The 22,147-nt window shown below is 34.6% G+C and overlaps 2 protein-coding genes and 1 long non-coding RNA gene across 3 annotated transcripts; 2 read left to right on the top strand and 1 right to left on the bottom strand.

Annotated features, from left to right (window-relative positions):
• Positions 5,372 to 7,277, top strand: LOC109723917. Its single transcript, XR_002219785.1, has 2 exons — positions 5,372 to 5,696; positions 7,030 to 7,277. It is a non-coding gene; the product is annotated as an uncharacterized LOC109723917 (long non-coding RNA).
• On the top strand, positions 9,390 to 14,144 carry LOC109723744 (target of Myb protein 1-like). Its single transcript, XM_020252221.1, has 9 exons — positions 9,390 to 9,779; positions 10,155 to 10,233; positions 10,554 to 10,652; positions 11,204 to 11,317; positions 11,912 to 12,081; positions 12,180 to 12,261; positions 12,454 to 12,539; positions 12,757 to 12,990; positions 13,218 to 14,144. Exons 1-9 carry the CDS (start codon positions 9,658 to 9,660, stop codon positions 13,978 to 13,980), a joined length of 1,749 nt encoding a protein of 582 aa, XP_020107810.1. The 5' UTR covers positions 9,390 to 9,657; the 3' UTR covers positions 13,981 to 14,144.
• Positions 14,545 to 16,388, bottom strand: LOC109723745. Its single transcript, XM_020252223.1, has 4 exons — positions 16,212 to 16,388; positions 15,812 to 15,937; positions 15,549 to 15,719; positions 14,545 to 14,752 (listed from the first exon to the last, which is right to left on the bottom strand). Exons 1-4 carry the CDS (start codon positions 16,287 to 16,289, stop codon positions 14,663 to 14,665), a joined length of 465 nt encoding a protein of 154 aa, XP_020107812.1. The 5' UTR covers positions 16,290 to 16,388; the 3' UTR covers positions 14,545 to 14,662.

Genomic DNA, 22,147 nt, shown 5'->3' with positions numbered 1-22,147 from the left:
AACGGATGAAAATTATTTTCAGTCTGAAAAAATTTTCTGACTACTTTTACGACTAAATAAATGCACGAAACCAAACACATCTTAATTAAGTGTAATATATATGTACGCATGAATCAAAATATATTTACATGAATACAATTAATTTTACTTACATCGCCTCTTGCTCTCATTGTCAACTCAAATCTTCCTAACCTATGTTCATAGATATTGGAATTAGTCACAAACGCATTACCAAAAAGAGAAACTCCTAAACTAGGGTGTTAGCATCATTATTTGAAATTAACCAACCTTGCTTTCCTTCTTTTTCTCCATCACAATGAGTACTCTCACCAAATCCTTTTTTTTTTTTTTATATTGTTATTCACCACTAACTCCATAGCCAAATGTTGTGTCTAATTATCCAACCATATAAGAATTAAGAAGTAGTAGTTTATTCTCCATAAATATATATATATATAGAGTCCAGCTATGGTACTTGTAAAAGCATCAAGCACTTGGTGCTTTTAAGTTTTTTACCGTTAGATCTACTCCTCGAATCATTTTCAACCATTAAATTATACTATTCAACAAACTACCCACTCAACCCTAGGGGGTCCACATCATCCTAAGCCGCATATATCTTAATCCAATGGCTAAAAATCTACAAGCACCGATAACTTGGTACTTTTAAAAGCATAGGAGCTCAATAATATATATATATATCTATTAACCTGTATGAATTCCTAATATTTATTGCCACGTGACAAGTTCTTCTTCACACTCACTAGTATGTGACTCTTCTTCTTTCCTNATATATATATATATATATATATATCTATTAACCTGTATGAATTCCCAATATTTATTGCCACGTGACAAGTTCTTCTTCACCCTCACTAGTATGTGACTCTTCTTCTTTCCTTCACCAAATTTTCAATATGCATTTTAACGATCCCACTAACCAATCTTTCAATTAGTGTATTCAATTGTATCGTTTCTATCTACAATTATTCATAATGATCATTTCCCTTCCCTCCATTATATTTCAATTAATGCAAACGGTCCCAATATCTAACTTCCAATTAATATATTTAAATGGTCCCATTACCATCTACAATCCTAACATCTTTATCTCTAATTATTCATCATGGCCTTTTTCCTTTCTTCCATCGGACTTTCAATTCTTTATCTTCAATCTATTGATCAATTCTCTATCTCTCATCTTTTGCTATACACCATCACCTCCTTCCCTCTCTCTCTCTCTCTCATGAATGTGCGCCCACTTTCCCCTTCCGCCGCGGTCGGAGGGATCGTTGTCGCCGTCACTATCACCATCGCCGGAGAAGGCATCGTCGGGCCCATATCCTCCGCCAACATTAAGAGACTTTTAATGGGTGTACCAAGTGAGATACACACGAGAATGTTTAATATTTTCATATTATTAATTACGGCTATGGTTTCTATCCGCTGCAAAGCGCGGGTTCCTTCACTAGTATATATATATATATATATATAGCACGTTAACCATGGAGGTTGAATCCAAATAGGGCACCTTAAAATCGCCCAAAACCATGGGCTAGTTGCGGTTGCTATTGTTAGCTTGTAATTACTTTAAAAGATTTGTTTTTATTGAGAATATATTAGATTTATTAAATCTGATCAAATTCAGCCAGTAAATATAATTCTACTTATATATATGGACAGAAAGGTAATCAATCATCAAATATTGGCCATATTTAATCATTTAACAATATCACCTTATATGGATGGGTGATGTACTGATGTTGCAATTTGTTAGCTAAAATGTCATGTCCCGAATTACAGTAGAAGTTCGGGCTACGTCAATAGACCCGCCACGGCATGCACAGAGTCTAATATATCACATAAAACATTCCATCATTATGAGAATCATCGATCATGTAATGATGAGGATCTAGACACATGGGGTAAACAATTAACATCTTACCTTATCTTTTGTGTTTTTTTCCCTCAAAGTTGCATGAAGTTAACATCTTGATATGATACGCTCCAAGATGCTGATTTGGGGGCTTTCAGGATTTAGGAATGCGTCTGAGAGTAGTACAGATCGCTGGCCAAACCATTTTATGCACAGAAATTTCTTTCAGAAAGATTACAGAGAAATCGTTTTCAATTGCCAAATTATTGTCAAACGTCAAATTGTACTAATCTGTCTGAAAAATTATAGATTTCTTAAAAAATAATTTTGAGCCCCTGATCTAGACTTGTTGAGCTGTGCTCGAGTCGAAACCTGGCTCGAGCTAGAGGCTTGAGTGGTGTGGTAAATTGATCGACGGACCCAAAAGCGTACGTAAGGGTCCATCCATTTTTATGATTTTTATTTCTATGAAGAGATGGTTTGTTAATTTGAACAATAATTAATCCCATCCACTTCACCTCCACTATCTAAATTCTAAAACAAATTATGAATTAATTCTTGTTGGAGAATAAAAGTTACGAATATTACATGGGTTTTAATTTGGTCGACTACGACTTAATCTCGCCGTAAAGGATTAGGTTCCAAATGTGAGAAAGACACCTACTAATCAAAGTTAAGAATGATAGCAAAAAAGCAACCACATTAAATGTTTCATCTCCCTTAATTAATTTGGCTAGTAATAAGGATGCATATATTGCACCTAATGCTCTAATAACTATTTCATTAAATTTACAAGAAATAATTTTTCTAATAAAACTGTCACTGAACAAGCCTGATAATGCCCAACATATCAACTACGGCTTTTCTCCAAGAATATTAGTCGACCCATGGATAAGCTTTGCATGCTTAGCAAGTCACCAAAGCTTGTTCACGCTTATTTTGTTTCCATTAGGTTTGTATTATATGTTAGTATCATTCAACACGTATGTTACAGTTTGATACTGTTGGATTCGCTTACATGCTAACAGTATTTAATGCATAAGTTTTTTGCTTTTCGTATGATATTCTTATGACCATATACCTTAACTTTTTTCTTTTGCGGGAAGGAATGAAGTCATTTTACGTGTCTGACGAAAGCGAGAGCTAAATTCTAAAGGATAACCGTGTAAATCAATTGAGGACCACTTCGCTGTAACGTGGTCCATATTTAAGTGGATAGGCTCGTTAAATAGTAACCACATCTCTCTCTTCCTCTAGTCGTCTAGCGGTAACTCTCTGTTAGGTCTCACACACCAACAATATACACGTACAACGAGTTAAAGTTTCTTCTTATAAGGACCACTATTATTGTTTAAATTACGAAACCATATCATTATAGTGGTCCTCATCTACTTACTTTTCCCATACCCTATGAATTAAGGCATTGTACATACACTGCTTCTCATTTCAAAAGGAAAAAAAAAAACAAAAAAAGGACAAAAAAAAGCAACATGAAAAGAAACAAAGATAGATACATATAATCTTAACTTGTCTAGATATTCATTGAATCCTACATTACATCAACTCTCTTTCCTCAAAAGCAGATCTTACAATTGCAATCATATTAAGATTTAGCCTACACATTTTTAGGTTTAGGTGTTCGATTGCCGTTAAATAATTTTTTAAAAAAAAAGGGTCTTGAACCCCTAGAAAAGAGTTTGGGGATATCAAGTAAACCACAGCATGTCGAAAGCGGCGTCATCCAAACCAAAGTAACCTCATTTGAAAGTTTCTAAAGCATATCACTCTTCATTAGAAAAATGTGGGATTATTCGACGAATATTTGACTAAGTTTCGTTCGACGTCCACATATTTGAATTATGCAATATTTGAATCGTACCTACTAGGTGAAAACGTTGAAATTAAAGCCAAACAACATCATGTACGGATTGTACTAAATAAAATTAGTATATTTAACGAAAGGGGTTGTCATTTGAGGAATTAATTAAGCTTTATGTTTGCATGGACCAAATCAACAAACCCATTAATCTGTGGCTATTAATGATAAAAAAAATATTGCCAAGTTAATGGTATCATCCAAATGGCTTCATAATATCTCTTAACCAAAAAAAAAATTCACTTTTTACCTATATGATCCAAATGGCTCATTATTGGACAATATTAATTCAGTCAACTAACAAGCCGGTATAATTTGTAATTCATTTTATTTGCACCTCAAAATTTATGACCTCTTAGACCAAACATAAAAATGTCACCCATTCGATTATTAAACAAAGTTAACCAGTATATAATATAAAAGAATTTTGTCGTCTATCAGCTTAAACTTTTGGGTTTTTTCGAACATGGTACTGAAGAATTCGGAGAAACATACGAAACATTCTATATTTTGGACACTCAAATAAAAAAAAAAAAGGTATAAAAATAAAAACTAAAGCATCCCGAAATTCATGGAACCTATGTCGAGACGTACAAACGTTAGCATATGTACAAATAAACCCCATAATTCATGCCAACATATATACTCATTGAATTATATACTCAAAAAAATTATGCTCCTCAAAAAAAGAAACTTTTTTTTTTTAAAAAAAAAACCCATGATCGAAAAAAAAGAGAAGGGCCAACAAAGTTACAAAAAGTGTGCTGGATTGGACCTACCAGTTCTTGCTAAGTTGGTTCCTCCCAAACCAACAGCTCCCACCCTTTATGACTGTTCTCATTAAATACACACCATGTTGTGACCACTTTGCTTTAAGTAGCTACAGGCTAAAAGCTAATAAAGAGTTGCCCCCCTTTCCAAGTTGTCACCAATGTCCTTTCCATTTATTTTGTTTCCAAAATGGACCCTACTCCCTCTCCCAAGCGTTTAATTTGAGTCCCCACTTACAACTCACCTAGTTATGTAATTTCAACTTTGTTCCATCTCAAGTCTCATCTAATCTAATGCTGGTAGATAAATAGAGTTGGGACAAATTAAAACTAATAAGAATATGTCTTATAATTTTTTCATATGATCGTATTTTATAATCGACTCATTACGTTATACAGAATTGGATATTATATACGAAAACAATATAACATTCGCAATGCTAAATAGAACCTTAAAGTGATACATCTACAAGGGGAGGGAACCAGCTAGATGACTAGAGAAAAAGTATATTATTGCATGCACGCGGTCGACAGACCGTGTCTTTCAAAACTACTCAAATACATAGACTTTAAAATCTAAAAATATAAACCATTAATTTGGTGCGACCCACCAGTAGTTGACGATTATTTCTAACGGTACGTTTACCATATTTAAAACTCTATATATATATTTTTTATTCATAAACTACGCGGAGTTTTGAAAACCTTGGTCTATAAACCGCGGCTCATGCAATAATTTCTGAGAGCCAAGAGAAGGTAGAGAGGAGGCCAAGAGATAAGAGGGGTCAAAGGCTCTTCCTTATAAATAGAAAGGGTGGATATATGTGGGTTATTGTGTAAGGTGTTGAGCTAATTTTATCAAAGGGTGTGATATGTATGGAGCATATATAATAGAGAGAGACATAGAGGTGGGTTGTGCTAGGTGGAGAAGCAGGGCACGTGCATTACCATCTAATATATGCATGGCCATAATCAACCTACTTAATTAACCATGATGCATGAGGGGTTTTAAATTGGATGGTATTTCATGTGCCCATCTTCTCCACCGAGCCTAACACATCTAATTTTAATGGCGATCGAAGGTAAAGCGAAAGGAAATGCTATAATAATGGAGGCTTCAATTGGGATTTTGATGCATATAACTCTTCTCTTCGAACCCATTTCGCTCTTAAGTGTAAGTTGTTCTTATACATATATAGTTGCCATAATTAGAAGTTCATGTTATATTCTATATATATTTGAGGATTCATGCATATCAACGTTCGAAGTTACTTTTTTTTTAAAAAAATCTATATGCTTAAGTTGTTGAATCGATCGAACGTCATCTTGCATGCCGTAATTGAAATTGGGTATTAGTTTTCTCCTTTTCCTTTTTTTTTCCGACTCCTTAAAACTCATTTTGAATCACAAAGTCCCAGGCTTTAGGCTTTGCATAATAAATTAGTTGTTTATTAATCTTCCATGGGCAATAATACATGCCTGATTAGCTATCTACATATATATATAGTCAAATAATCTCACCAATAAAAGAACTTTGACAAAATATATATGCTAAATATTTTCCTCTCCAATGGTATATTAAGTGTTCCGTGTACTTTTTGAATTACTAAGTTGTTCGTACACTTTTCATCTTTTTTTTTTTTTTTTTTGAAAAAATAATCTCATAGTCAATATTTGAGAAAGAGAGAGGCTCCATTCATATGAAATATGAGTCGAAGAATAAGAATTTTGAGGTCTCCAAGGAATAAACTTTAATCTTTGGTTCTCGTGGACATTTTTGACCTGAATCACAAGCACCCACCCATAAACTGGAGTATGAATGTGGCAAATTTGTACAGCGAAAGCAACTCATTTGCATCATCTCCTCTCCAAAATTAGGTATCCAGGTTCCTTTTTCACACTCCCCCACCCCCCCCCAAAAAAAAACGTATAGTATCAATTGTACTTTTTTTTTCTACTCCATTTTTTGAAGGAAAAATACTTGGAATACCCAAGGGACAATTATTAACTCCTGAATAAGATCTACAATCTCCAAATACAAAAAAATATCCTATCCAAAACAAACTTCTATAAATTTGAACTATGACTCCTCCATATTTTGCAAAGTATATATATTCAACACTAATTAAAATTTTATCTTTTTTCGAGTGGAGAAAGCTATTGAACTTTGCAATTTAACTACCCTGATATAAAAATTTTCTCGGGGGCTCAAGTTTTAGTGTTTGTGTAAATTTTGTTGCCCCCCAATGGCTATAATTATTACTATTTTTTAAATTTTTTTTAAACTTAGGGCTGTTAGTGGGCCGGGCCTTAAAGAGTAGCTGGGCCTAGTTTGGGCCGCCCATGAGTACAAATATGGCCAATTGTGATCGTGATCGGCCCACCACAATTCGTTGCTAATTATTATTTTTTTCGATTCATAAAATTTACACAATTATATATATTTCCTTCTAACTTAGTGTTCATACATGTTCTTCTTATGTGCTGTGGCTTGCATCGAACCGGAGTCGCACTTCGCCGAACAGGACCCAATTCTGAAGCAGATCCCCAGCACCGTCGGCTCTCGCAAATCTCAAACAATATCGTCGAGTTAATGCATTTCGATTGTATATTATTGGACATAGTTGTACCGAAACATTTGTATTGTTCGGAAATGTATTATTTTCTCTATCATTAGATGTGCACCTATGACTAGCGTGTTCATGGGACTAGCGTGTTCATGGGAGCAGTGAATAAACAAAAACTTAGAACTAAATAGATGAATAAATGAGAGCCCAATTTTTAAATTTTCCATTATAACGGTCATCTCCCGGAGATGCGTGTGGAGCATTCTTCCATGATGGCTTGCGGAGATCGACGGTCGAGATGGATTAGAAGCTTTGATTATTGAGACGATCTTATCAAATGACAAATATAATATATTTAATTAAATTTAAAATATTTTTACAAATAATCGTGCAAATATGTTGCCAAAATATTATCCTGTTCGCGTCGACGACCTCACTGCTCGAGTAAACAGATGATCGCCACGTCATCATAGATTTGTTCGACGGTCCAGATTCACTCAGGGCGTTGTGGTGGGCCCCGCTTTCCCTGTCGATTCAGATGCAGAAGCCTCCGTCCTTCGGGGAAGTTTAATGCGCCGTGCCCACCACGTCACCCGTGGACCACATATTCATTTACCATTTCTCTTGTTACTTGTTTAAATTCTCCAATTCGTAAACTGAAGACCCTAAGTAATAATTAATTATATTAATTTTTAACAATAGTTTGCTTTATTTTATTTTATTATAATTATTGTGTAATTGTGGTGATTAATTTCAGGCATGAAAGTTTATTAACTGGATAAAAATTGTTATTTCAATGTCAAATTTCATTACGAACGTAAGCTTATTTAACAAAATTGACTTTTTAGCTAAAAAAATTAAAATAATTAGTAAATACTAAAAATTTAACTATAAAAATTAAAACATAATAGTAATAAAAGTTTGTCGACTTTCGTTTATGCATATTATAATATATAATAAATAATTTTATATGTGTGAGAAAGATATCAATAATAGTACTATTTAAAAGCTCATAATAATATAATATATTGCATTGCATTACCAATTATAATTCTATTATTAATATTTTTTTTGAGAAATAAGTAGCAAGCTACCTGCTTCATTTATAAAGTGAGATGAATTAAGCGTACATAGTGGAGATAACTACTTCCTCCGAGAAAAGTTAAGTATAGTAAAAGAGCAAAGAAGTAAAAGTAAAAGTAAAAATAAACAGTAATAAGTAAACAGTAATAAGAGAAGTAATGGGAGGAAGGTGGAGCCGGGGTGGTGGCGATCGCTCAATGTAGTAAGGTCCAGTCCTCGTCAAAAGTTTGACACGTTCGAATGATCGGGTAGCGTTAAGGGATGAGGCTCGAAAAATAGTCGAGTTTCTGTCGGTCTAAACAACCCACCAGATTGCTGACAAGATGGTCAAGCCCTTGATTCTCGTCACAGCGTCGGGCGTTTCACATAATTTGGTCCAGACTTTCCGGACGTCCCCCATAACATCAGCCGTTACATCCAATCCTTCTGCTGATAGTAGTAGGAAACAAACGAAAACACATTTGCAGAAAAGGTGATCGCAACTTTCTGGTAATACCGCACAGAATACACGGTGTTGATCTACGGACATGCCTCTAGCGAGCAATCTGTCGGCAGTGAGTAGTCTCTTTCGCAGTAGCAGCCAAATGAAGATTTTGATCTTAATTGAGATTTTTAAATTCCAAGTGTGTTGGTTCATCTTGTCTCTTATTCCGCCATCAATAAGGATTTAGTAAAGGGATTTGACTGTAAATAGTTGGCTACTGGTCCACCGCCATTTGGGCGAGTCCGGTATGTTGTGGGGATGGCTACGTAGGAGCAGTTCTTTGAGTAACGCCAGCTGTTGACGGCCTCGGTCTGACCGAGATGCCAGAAAACCCCTGGTAATGAAGCGCTACCGCCATCTATTTGCGTTCTAACAAATAGATACCTCAACGTCCTTGTTCATGACATTTACGTAAATATCTGAAAACAGGGTGCTCAAGGGGGTTTCACCAATCCAAATGTCGGACCACAACTTTATGTTTTGTCCATCGCCGAGCGGCATTTGAACGCAATTCTATTATTAATATTATATATACAAAAATGGGAAAGAGTGAAATAAGGTAAAAAGTTACAGGTCTACGGGTGACGTGGTGGACCAGTTCCTGCACACTCGTCCACATTTTCCGTTTGCCGTTTCCTCCACTTTTGTTCGCCTGCAACTCTCGCGACGAGAAAACCGGCGGTAACCAAAATTAAATTGTTTCAAATAAAAAAAAAACACGATAATAATAATAATAATAATAATAATAATAAAATATCACTAAAAAAAATTATTCTCTCCTTCTCAAACGAATAGAAGATTCCTTCTTCAAATTCTTTTCGTAGATACATGTTTTTCCCAAATATTTTTATTTTTATTTTAATTAAATGTTCATTTCCTTTTTCTCTTCTTTAACAGCGTAAACGTCGAAGGGCGAGTTCCCGCCTCGGGAGTTCGCCATTGGAGAGGGAGCTAGGGTTTCTCTTGCCCTTCATCGCTCGCTAGGGTTCCGGAGAGAGGAGATGGTGTTGTTTCCCTCGTCGTCGGTGACGGTGCGGGTGGAGAAGGCGACGAGCGACCTCCTCATCGGGCCCGATTGGACGCTGAACATGGAGATCTGCGACCTCGTCAATTCCGGTCAATGGTGAATGGGATCCCAACACTAGTGATCAAATTGTTTGCGGTTGTTGGTTAATTTGTGGAATTATTGCTTATTTGTTGTTTGATTTGGAGAATCAGTGTTGGAATCATTTTGTTGTGTAGTAAGATATATGATTTGTTGGTTTAGATATTTCAAAAGAAAAGAAATCGTGTTGGACAAAAGTTAGAACTTTATTTTTATGTTTTAACACTAATTCTACGCAATGGAGTGCGGAATGGTCAATTTGTTTTTTTTTCCAAAAAAATTATATTTTGTTAATGCTTTGTTTCTTGTACTCTGGTTTTTTTTAAGAAATAAAAAGGAATTTTAATCCTACATGTAGAAGTATTTGTGAATGCTCTCTCTTCATTGAATCAGGCTCGCAAAAGATGTCATTAAAGCTGTGAAGAAGCGGCTACAGCATAAAAACCCGAACGTTCAGTTTCTAGCTTTGACGGTATGTCTCAATCTTTTCAAAGCTGGGTTTTTCTCTATTTCGTGCGGGAGTTATCATCGTTCTGGTGCTGTAATGATAATTTCTTGCTGTGGAATATCATGGAACATTGATTTGAGAGAGTGTTTGAGCAAATTTGTTCATATTAAATTTGTTCAATGTGTACAACCGTTTTAATGTTCTGCAACTGGGATTGCTTTTTCTGCCTTTTTTTCAGTATTCTATAAGTTGAATGGTAGTGGGGAACCATTTTCACTTACATTTTCTTAACTTGTTTGAGCTGTGCTAATTATTCACTGTGATGGCTACGTTGCAATTTGCAGCTATTGGAGACAATGGTGAAAAATTGCAGTGATTATGTACATTTTCAAGTTGTCGAACGAGGTATTTTAGAAGAGATGATTAAAATTGTCAGAAAAAAGGTTAGTCTTGTTTCCCCTGCTTAGCCATATTAACTATTAGAAATTTTATGTCTAGGACCTCTAAAAGTGTGTGCATTCGTATGCTTGTATACCCGTCAAGAAGTGAAGGTTGCATTTAACTTTGAAATTTTGCCAAAGCTGATTGACAGATGCCGAACTTATCTACTATCAAATAAATTAACTGAAACTCTTGTGTGAATTTTCTTTGGATGTGTAGATTATCCGAGGAACTAACTCGAATATCTCACAATGATGCACTAATGTGGTTCAAATTTTTGTAAATGGGGGTTCAATTAGGGGGTTCATTTATTGCTGCGGGCCTACTCAGCCCCAGCAATTATAATTTATACTTATGTAAAATTTTACGTGTAACTCCTATTATATTCAATGAAATGTATAGGCAACACCCTATACATTCCTTTAAAAAAAAAATTTCTTCGGCTGTTTTATGTGGATGATGGCTAAGCCTAACTGTACACCAGAACACAGTTGGTTTTACTTTTTTGTGCTGCTTTCTTGGACGAAAATGTGTCTTAAAACATGCTTTGCAGACGGATATGCAAGTGAGAAATAAAGTCTTGGAGCTTCTTGACTCTTGGCAAGATGCATTTGGTGGGCCTGGAGGGAAGTTTCCACAGTACTACTGGGCATGCGCTGAACTAAAGGTTTGTAACTCTCTAGTATTCAGCTTGATGTTACACTTCTTAACACATTGAATGATTCTTTTGTGGAAAACTTGTTCTATGCTATCGTTTCATGCCTTTGAATTGTTTCCATAAGATGTCATTTTGTTTTGTAGTGGAATAATGTTTAATCTGCTATTTTTTTTGTCTTGTCCAAGCAAGTGCCTGTCGTTCCACTTAGAACATGGTGTCCCTGAGTAGATGTTTCAATAATATCATTTATGTTGTCTTATGAATTGTGGTAAGTCGTGGCCACAGTAGTTGAAATTTAAAGTAGCTCAGCATATTTTTTAACTGCCCAGTGTTTTATTATTATTACTATAGGTTGGTGCTGTTGTTGTTGTTATTGTCACTAGTTCTTCCATTTAATTCTTTCGGAAATTGTTACTGGAACTTGGCCTTAAGGCCCTTAACTCTGTTACTTGAAGTAAACTAAAGAAATTGGTCGAAGGGGTGTAAAGCCAAGAATCAAGTTATTTGAACCTTTAGATTGCCATGAATTCTAGTATATTATCTTGCGGAGGCAATGCCATATCTCAGTATTTTATAATTGTTTAATAGAGAATATACTTGTAGAGATCTGGAGTGTTGTTCCCCCAGCGTTCCCCATATACTGCTCCAATATTTGCTCCACCCCGTACACATGCAAAACCAACAAATAGGCATCCTCAGGCAGGTTATGGGATGCCCCCTAGTTCTTCTTTAAGACTCGATGAAGCAATGGCATCCGAGATGGCAAATTTAAGGTGATATTTCTAATTACCGTTTTAGACGGCAACTTCTTGTTTACGTTCTATCTTTGTTTGTTTAGATATTATTGTTAACTTGCTGTATGATTTTTCAGCGTATCAGATTTTGATCACATAAGGAATGCAATGGATCTGTTAAACGAAATGTTGAGAGCTGTGAATCCAGATGACCATGGGGTATGTAAATGCCTTTATTTACACACTCATGTCATGTAGCGTATTTTATTGCTGTTGATATAATGTTAAGAACTTGGTGAAATTCTTGCTAACTGTTCTGAGGTGTACCTTTTGTATTTTATCTCGGTTATGCTTTTCATGCTTCTCTTATGCAAAAAGGTGGGGTTTTTGGTTCTTTGATATGTATTTTAGGTTGTTAAAGATGAAGTGATTGCAGACCTTGAAAGTCAGTGTCGCTCCAATCAAAGGAAACTCATGAATTTTTTAAGTTCAACCAGGTAAACCTGACCCTATTTGTTTATCTATTACTAGTGAATGATATAATTTAAGCAAATATACCCAGTATTATGCATTACCGGTTTTTAGGATTTTCTTATATCCTTTTTGTTAAAGAAAATCTACAATCCTGAAAAACCTGAATTATTCAAATAGCCGACTGTGCGCATCTTTCTGATTAATTTGATCTTTTGAGTAACCTGCAGTGGGATGTGGCAGGGATGAAGTGCTGCTGCGACAAGGCCTTGAATTAAACGACAACTTACAAAGTGCTCTTGCAAAACATGACGCAATAGCCTCAGGCACTCCTCTGCCACCTGAAGCACCTGATTCATTTTTAAGGGCAGAGACTCCTTGTGCACCCACACCACCTGTTGTAATCAATCAGTTTGAAGATGAAGAAGATGAGGATGATGACGATGACGATGATGAGTTTGCTCAGTTAGCTCGCAGGTCTCGATAACCTCTCTAGTGCATTTGTAGTTTTTATATGTGTATAATGCACATGTAGTTCCAGTATTTTTGTGATAATGCGATGCATAAACATTTCAATCCATGAACTTTCATATGCCGTGCTTTTGCGCAGGCAAAGTCTTGTGCCTTGGAGATGACTTCCATGATGTAATTATGTGCTACAAATTCTATTAACAACTAAGAGAACATCATGTTTCTTTGTGCAGAAACTCAAAATTCAAGCCATCAAGCACCGGAAGCACATCTTACATGAGCAGAGAGAGATCTTCCTCTCAGAACTGCAAGAACTACAATGAAAGTAGTTCTTCAATCTCATCCACTATAGGGGAGAATGCATTGGTTCTACTTGATTCCCCAGTACCAGTTAAGACTGCCTCCAAAGAGAAAGATATGATCGACCTTCTCAGCATCACCTTGTCATCAGAACCTTCAACTCGAACCACACCTTTAACGCCTTCCTCTTCCTCAAACCAAAGAGAATCACCAGCATCGATTTCACCCAATAAACAAGCCCAATCCTATGTTCCCTATAATAGTTATGTCGCCTCTTGGGCTCGGTCTCAGCCTCAGCCTCAATACTTGGACTGTCCGCCACAACCTCAACTGCAATTTGGTTGCACACCCCCACGGTGGGTAGCTTCTCCAGTCAACATGAATACCAACCCCTTTGAGTACCCTTCTACTGTCAATGTCGCTGCTTATGTCCCTACATATGCATCTAGGGCTTTTTGGCCATCAAATCCATTTGTTTATCGAGCTAATAGCGCCCCAGCTGCTTCTGGACAGACAACGACAAATGTGAATCTGAAGCAACCGGGGAGTGCTGTTGCTTCTGAACCATATGTTTCTTCAAATAGATTGTTTGACGATCTCATAGACCTGAGAGATGCAGATGATAGTCTAAGGACAAGAGGCATGGGTCCTACCTTTTCTGCCTCGCCCAGCCAAGGTACGTTGGATAGAAAATAACTAAACCCCATTTGGCAATTTGTAATTATTTCCGCAAATTGTTCTTGCAGACTGTTTTGATTGTGCTATTGTATATTCTCTGGAGTTCTCTCTTATTTCTTGTTTGAATTATGTCATTACTGCTGCTCGTGCATTTGCAGGCCATATTTAAATCTTTCCGTAAATTGTTTGTCTATAGACAAACTTTGTGCATGGTTAATTTACATGCTGATCAGAAAATCTATTTGGTAGTTTGGAAAAGTTTACTTCTACAATAGTATTGTAAAATAGGTTTCTAACTGGTAATGCAAGAGAGTTCTAACAATAGTTGAAGAATATTGTTGTAGTTCGTTAGTATAACTCGGGTGTAATTGTAATTGATGTCAAGTTGTTATAATTTGTTATCTCCCAAGGATGGACGAAAACCGATTTAGTTTGAGCCATGCAGGGATGAAGCTTGATCCCAGGGCATGTTTTAGATGAAGGTAATTATAATAATTATATTAGAGGCTAAAATATCAACATAGTCACCGTTACATATTACATTTTAGTTGCTATTTTTTCTACTTGTTTTACACCAATGCATTGCCATCTGAGAATTATATATATAACTTCATTAACGGGTCCGAAAAGAAAAGTGGAAGATAAGAAAAGCTTGCGCTGATAGCATGATTGATTGGTACTAAAGAAAAGTCTACTGGCATCACTCTTGATCACTATTCTCAGAACATTTTCTGATGGCCTGCAACACCGCTTGTTTCACGACATGTGCATTGACGCCTTCGACTTGGTTCTGCAGCACAGAAATATGTGATAAGCATGCATAGATATGTGCAGGAATTGATGACAAAACTGATATTTAATAGTGTCCTTACATGCATTTATTAATGTAGTACTGTTTGTCTCAATCTTGTAAATAAGATATGGCAGTTGCTTCAATGTTCTATTAATGTAGGTCCATTTAGTCCTGCACATTGCAGTTGTATGTTTGTCTACTTGTATCTACATATGTATATGTGTATGTATGTATATATGTTTATGTAGAATCCGGCTATGGTGCTTTTAAAATCACCAAACACTTGATGCTTGTAAGTTTTCTGCCATTAGATCTATCCCTTTGATCATTTTCATCCGTTAGATCATACTATTCAACCAACCATCCACTCAATCTTAGAGGACCACTATCATCTTAACCGCATATCTCTTAAATCCAAAGGCTGAAAACTTACAAGCACTGATAACTTGATACTTTTAAAAGTATAGGAACTCAATTACATTTATGTATATGTATCTGTAGCTATTCATATATGTATGCAGTTTTTGTGCGTCATTTCAATCATGTATTTCTTTGATTATATACCAAAATTATATATAGTATTCAAAATAGATTGAACATGTTAGATCATAAGTGGTTAAAACCTACTTAAGGCACCCTATGGATAAATTTCTAGTGTTTCCTGCATCCTCTGCTGATTGTCTAGGGTTCTCTGAAGACTGAAAACCCCCAGTTATTTGTATTCACTAAAGTATGCTCCAGTGTCACACATTATACAACTTGAAAAAGAAGGAAAGGAAATAGAGATTGTTACCTCTCCTCCAACAGCTTCAAGCCGGAACGTGTCGGCGCAGGAAGCCCTAGCTTCCATTACATTGAGACCCAACTCTTCGAAAGCCTCCAAAATTGCGACGAGTAAACCCGGGAAGCTCTTCCCGGAGAACACATTGATGAGGAATCCCCTCTCTAAGCTTTCAACAGTAACCTGCATGTGTTTATAGGTGTAGTTATTCGAGGATTCGAGAACATGTCGAGAGCAGTCACACAAATCATATGTAGTTACAAATATATATATACCATGGGCAAGGGGCTCTCTTTGATGTTGTTTTGCGCGCAGGCGATCTCTTGATTCAATCTCACTACCTTCTGCTTCAGTTCTTCGATATACTTCGATGCGTCTATGATGATCGAAGCCTTATTCGACTGCAACAAAAATGAGGAGGATATTATGGAGGATGCATGGGTATATATATATATATCTAATAGTTTATTAAGGAAGAATCTAATAATACTGTAGTAACGTAATCGATCTTGAATAAATAGAAAAGGATGAAAATGTTTTGGAGACGCAACAACTAATGCATCTTTTGATAAAACCTGACATGATCCATCAAATACTAAACAGACACACCATGTAGAACAAGAACAGTGAAAACTAACTAAAAGAGTACTTGTATAAGAAGCTTAAGCAAATTACTGCATGCGAGTTTGTAATAGAGCGAAGGAGTTGCAGCTTCTCATGCAGTCCCAATCTCTTGTGCTCTCTTGAGACCATCTCTCTCTCTCTCTCTCTCTCTCTCTCTGATGAGTTGAGTTGTTGAAGCTCTAGAGGCTGTTTAAAGAGAGGAGGGAGCGAGCCCTCATATGTATATTATCTCTTCGGGCACTACACAACACGAGAGTTGCTTCACTTGCCTCAAAAATTATAACATTAGAGTATTTTTGCTATGAAATTACCAAACTACCCTTAGTTTAATTTTAATATTTTCGAGAGAACAGTAGTATGCTATGACTTCTTTTCTTTTTTTCTTCTTTAACAATTAAACTTAGCTGATAATATAGAACAATAAGACTTTGAATTTGAAACTTCGGATACCAATCATCAATCATCATATTTATTGTCAGCATGTTATCATTCTCTCTTAAAAAAAAAAAAAATCAACATTAGAATTTTTTTGGATGAGATTTTGAGTTAGTGCAAAAGTTGGTCATATATTTTAAGAAAAAGTCAAAAATTGATCTGGCACGTTAATTCCAGTGTATTCCTGGGCAAAACAAATTACCAACGTTTGAAACGAGAGAAAGAGACGTAGACCGTGTACATGTCTTTCGAAAAAGCACCCTGGGTCAACATGGACACACGATTAGTACAACTAACTAGTTTTTAACTGGTTAACATATTCTTTGGATTTGATAAGTAATTGGACCACCACCATGCATGTTAATTAATTACACCATTACTTAAAACTCCTCCGAGGGAGCCCACAATCCCAAACTTGGTCACTCTCACCTCACTCCATCCACTTAAGTGCATAAACCATTGATTAGATTCCTAAACAGTACGTTTATTTATATATTAAGCAACTATCACCCGGCCACACGTGACAACTTATAACATTTTTTCTTTTTTCTTTTTTTTATTTTACATTTTCTTCTTCCTCTTATGATTCATGTACGCTAGCGTGTATTCTAATTTGAGCGTCATTGTCTGAAGAAAAGAATATATATCAACCAACTGCTCCAAATAATAATGAACTTGTAGGACAATAGTGGTGCAAAATTTGAGAAAATTATGTGGCGCATAGATGTGGGGTGTTAATTTGATGATACTGACACACCATATTGGGTATTTATAAATGATTCTCTCAATTATTAAATTATTTTCTTGGTTGAGACCCTTCAACTTTTAATTTTTATTTTAAGATTTAAGTAATCCTAGTAAAGAAAAAACAGGATCCTATTAAATTTACTACTGATTTTATCAAATTTAATAATTATAATAATTTTTTAGGAAAAAAAACTCGACAAATCAATGGTCAATAACTTTTTGAGGTATTAAGTTTGATAAATTTTTTAACATGACTAAGTATTAAAACTCTAATAAATTAAACTTAATTTTTTTTTTTGGTGAGTCTATTTCAAAATCATTTGTTGTTGAGGGTGTCTCCACCCAATTTCACCTACCTTTCTATTGGCGTGTCTCTGAGAGATAGATCTAGGCCGTCCAAATCCCCGCTTGGGATTGTTGGACGGTACCGATAGAGAGAGCATGCACAATGGAGGAACGAACGTTGATAGACCCGGTGCATCATGTAAAAGTATGCACCGGGTGCATGCGATAGTTTATCGCGAAAACGTCCAAAGTCTCCTCACGAGGGGAATTTCGCCGTCACCCTTTTGTCCACTTCCTATTTGCATGATCTAACACACCTCACATAACTAAACTTATAATTAACTTAAATTATATTTATATTTATATTTATAGTAAAATTTGAGAGTCATTTAAAAATTTTAACTTATCACAAAAATAATATGATTAGATAACTATTTATATAAAAAGTAGGTTTAATTTTCAAGAAAAACTTTGGTAATGCAAACATTAATTTTATGTGGAATGTTAATACTTGAACTATATATGCGTGCATCAATTAAAATTCTTCATACCATAAATATATATTATATATATTATACATAATATATTATATATATATATATATATATATATATATTAATATATATATATACTATATATCAGTCGATAGGCAATTAATAAATTAATAAAGTATTATGAATGCTCACACTACTATATTAATAAATTCATACTAACATATCACATAATATTTAATCCAAATAAAATCTAATTAAGTTGTTTTTTATGAGAGATAGGTAGCACGCTACCCACGCTTATTTTACATTTCATATTAGAAATAAACTTAGCTGAAAACAGTGAATCAATAGAAAATCGAACTTGGGTCTACGATACCACACTCAAGCCTTTTAGGATATTGCGCTAATGGGACGTTGGTTAAATTCTAAATTTTATTTTTATAAAACATAATAAGAGGATGATTGCACGAGACATATGCGGAAGGGGACGCATCATCACAACATATATATATTTGTACAACCATACACCCGATTCTCGCACGTTATGGCTAAAGGCAAATAAAATTTATAAAATAGAGTGTTATAACGGTCCAAGATCAGAAGATATTAAGTTCCTAGCATATATATATATATATATATATATATATATATATAGTCCGGCTGGATACTGTCGATAGCACAAAGTATTTGGTGCTATCAAGTTTTCTACCGTTAGATTTACCTCTTTTATCATTTTTATCCGTTCGATTATACTATTCAACCAACCACCACTCAACCCTTGGGGGTCCACATCATCCTAACCACACATTTTTTAATCCAAGGACAGAAAACTTAATAGCACCAAGTCATGGTGCTATTAATAGTATTGCAGCTTAGTTCTATATATATATATATATATATATATATATATAGAGTCCGGCTATGGTACTTGCAAAAGCACCAAGTACTTGGTGCTTGTAAATTTTTTACCGTTAGATTTATGCCTTGGATCATTTTCACCTGTTAGATTATACTATTTAACCAACCACCCACTCAACCCTAGAGGGCCCACATCATCCTAACCGCACATTCCTTAATCCAAAGGCCGAAAGCTTACAAGCACCAATGACTTGGAACTTTTAAAAGCATAGGAGATCAATTCTATATATATATATATATAGAGAGAGAGAGAGAGAGAGAGAGAGAGAGAGAGAGAGTTGAGCTAAAATGATAAAAATGATAAAAAAGATAAATCTAACGGCAGAAAACTTGATAGCTCCAAATGCTTTGTGCTATCGATAGTATCCCAGCCGGACTCATATAGAGTTGAGCTAAAATACTTTCAAAAATATCAAAAGAGTAGTGCTTTTGAGTTTTTAGCCATTGGATGGGTATGGTTGAGATGATGATGATAGGTGGTGATAGGTGGAATAGTGTTTGATCCAAAGGCTATTAGTAATTAAGGAGTAGATCCAAAGGCTAGAAACATAGAAGTATCAAGGGGTTAATGCTTCTAAAAGTATTCTAGCTCAATTATATATATATATATATACATGTCACTTTGAGAGAAATATAAGTTATTAGGTATCGTGAAGAGAAATATTTTAATCTTTTAATATATAGATAGTTTAATAATTTTATTTTTACTATATTATCAAATCTCTGTTCTCTCTTTGTTTCTTTTTTTCTTTTCATCTTTTCTTTTCGTCCACAATAGAGATGTAAAGGAGTCGGATTCGGGGCGAATTTTCAAAAATTCGAACCCGAATACGAATCCGACTATCAAATCCGAAACCTGAACTCAAATCCAAATCCAACGAATTTTAGAAAATTATATCCACATTCGTACCTGACTTAAAATCCGAAACCCAAACCCTAATCTGAATCTGGATATCCGAACTCAGAAACATTATTTCTCTTTACAATATTTAAAATATATTAAATTAAATCTAAATTTTTAAAATACATATTCAAATATAATATCAAATATTTGTATATGTTATATATAACATAAAATAAATTCGAGTTCCGGTTGGTTTTGGGTTCGGATCGGATGCAATCAAAATCCATACTCAAATGAAAATCCGTCGGATTTTTATTTTTGATATTCATGTCCGAAACTATATCCATTTAGTATAGATAAATTCACTATATTTGCTTTCGATCAGGCTTGGATTCGGACTCGGATAAAATAGTAATACAAAATTCCTCTTATTTAAATTTAAAATTTTAAATTTAAATATTAAATATTTAAATTAAAAAATTTCTAAAATTTTTAAAATTAATGTCTAAATTAGTACAAAATTAATGCATAAATTTTGGGATATCAATTAAACCTTAAATTAATGTAAAATTAATGCTAAATTTGGGATATTAATCAAAATATTCTTTAAATTGCCTAATTTAATTACAAAATAATCCCCACATAAAATAACATTCTAACCTGCTAAATATTTTTAACATTCATTAATCAACAGTTAATATATATATATATAACTCTCGTGACCTCCGAATAAGAAAGGATATATAACGTTATTTCGCTGAGCCACTCGTGATCGAATTGTTGGGTTCGATCGCTATATATTTGGCCTAATTTGAAGTTGGGCTCGGTGTATACATTGTCTCTTACGTACGTACCCAGGCACCAACCCAACCAATCACCTCTCGCCACCTGGACTTTGTCTCTGTTCCAGATTGTCTCTGTTCCAAATCACGTACTGAGTTATTCACATGCAGGGTGCACGTACGTACGCCCCATGTGAATAACTTGTTTGAGGTGCGCATTTATTTATATATATATTTAGTCTTCTATTTCCCATATTCTTGTAATTAATTAGTTTAATATATACTCTTCTGCATAAAGTTACGTGTGGTGTTAAAGAACATCTAATGTTAAATTGCTTTACACCTGTTTAGTTTGATTTCGTGTACTCTTTATTTGTAGATAATTGCCTTTAATTAATTGATGTATACATATTAGATTGATGAAAATGTTAAACCAGTAAACATTAAAAGAATGATAATAAGTAAATTATTTGTTAATTATCACCCGGTCTCCAAAGTAGAAAAAGCATGCACTACGTACCCTGAACATTGAACTTTGAAATTTGCATAAATATTAGAAAATAATAGAATTGATGAATAAGAATTAGCTACAAATTTACTAGCTGAAGTTTGCTTGAATTGTGATTCTGTTCTTATAGTACTCTAAATCATAGCAACGTTTCAATCACTAATATATAGTTGATTCATATTTAATTTCATATCCTCATATTCCAATGTTAACAATATTTAAAACTAATATTTTATCAACTGAGATTTTTTTTAAGTAATAGAATCAACTTCAGAGGCTGATTTGCAATGATTGAAACTTCGAGAATGAAATTGAAATGGAGGTTTAACTCAAATAAAGGATTATTAAATTTGCAAGTTAGGTGTTTGCATTAATTGTATGATTCCATGCATTTCACATATGTACAAAACTATATTTCCAAAAGCAGTACAAAACGGCTAGAGTTTCTCCATAATTATGTCTGCGAGAAGGAATTTGAGCTTTTGCATCCTGATTGGTTGTTTTTTTGTATCACAAGCTATCTATTTGCTGATGTATTAATACAAACAATTCTTAGCTGTCACCCTTGTCAATAATTGGGAGTAATTTTGGCATTGCTCTATTTGTTCGTGACCTGGTCTTTAGACTTTCTGATAGGCTCAAAACGTCGGCTTAAATTAAATAAGAGAAAATTAAATGATACTACAGATTTGATTGGACTCGATCGAACTCAGGACTTTTTGCTCTAATATACTTTCTCTCTCTCTAATTCACATACATATACACATCAATCAAGGTGGGCTTAATACGAAAAGGCTAAAATTTAATCTGCTAAGGCCAATTAATTAAGCATTTAATTAAGAATATTTTAATCAGGGTACCCTGATCATTAGTCATAAACAATGAGGAGATTAAGAAGTTTCTTCTGCTGAGTGTAGCCCTGCATGCATGATGATACATGTTTTTATTTGGGGTGTAAATTAAGGTGCTGGAGA

The sequence above is a fragment of the Ananas comosus genome, linkage group 18 (genome assembly GCF_001540865.1).
Source record: "Ananas comosus cultivar F153 linkage group 18, ASM154086v1, whole genome shotgun sequence".
Classification (NCBI taxonomy): Eukaryota; Viridiplantae; Streptophyta; class Magnoliopsida; order Poales; family Bromeliaceae; genus Ananas; species Ananas comosus.
Note: the sequence above shows the minus strand (reverse complement) of the source record. Positions and strands in the feature narration are given on the sequence as shown.

What these genes read in the sequence shown, in the direction of transcription:
- LOC109723744 (XM_020252221.1), top strand. Translation starts at nt 9,658, where the DNA reads ATGGTGTTGTTTCCCTCGTCGTCGGTGACGGTGCGGGTGGAGAAGGCG. An exon ending in CTCGTCAATTCCGGTCAATG is followed by an intron (nt 9,780 to 10,154) that starts GTGAATGGGATC and finishes TCATTGAATCAG; the next exon opens with GCTCGCAAAAGATGTCATTA. An exon ending in GGGCATGCGCTGAACTAAAG is followed by an intron (nt 11,318 to 11,911) that starts GTTTGTAACTCT and finishes ATATACTTGTAG; the next exon opens with AGATCTGGAGTGTTGTTCCC.
- LOC109723745 (XM_020252223.1), bottom strand. Translation starts at nt 16,289, where the DNA reads ATGGTCTCAAGAGAGCACAAGAGATTGGGACTGCATGAGAAGCTGCAA. An exon ending in CTATTACAAACTCGCATGCA is followed by an intron (nt 15,938 to 16,211) that starts GTAATTTGCTTA and finishes TTTTTGTTGCAG; the next exon opens with TCGAATAAGGCTTCGATCAT. An exon ending in TTGAAGCTGTTGGAGGAGAG is followed by an intron (nt 14,753 to 15,548) that starts GTAACAATCTCT and finishes TCTGTGCTGCAG; the next exon opens with AACCAAGTCGAAGGCGTCAA.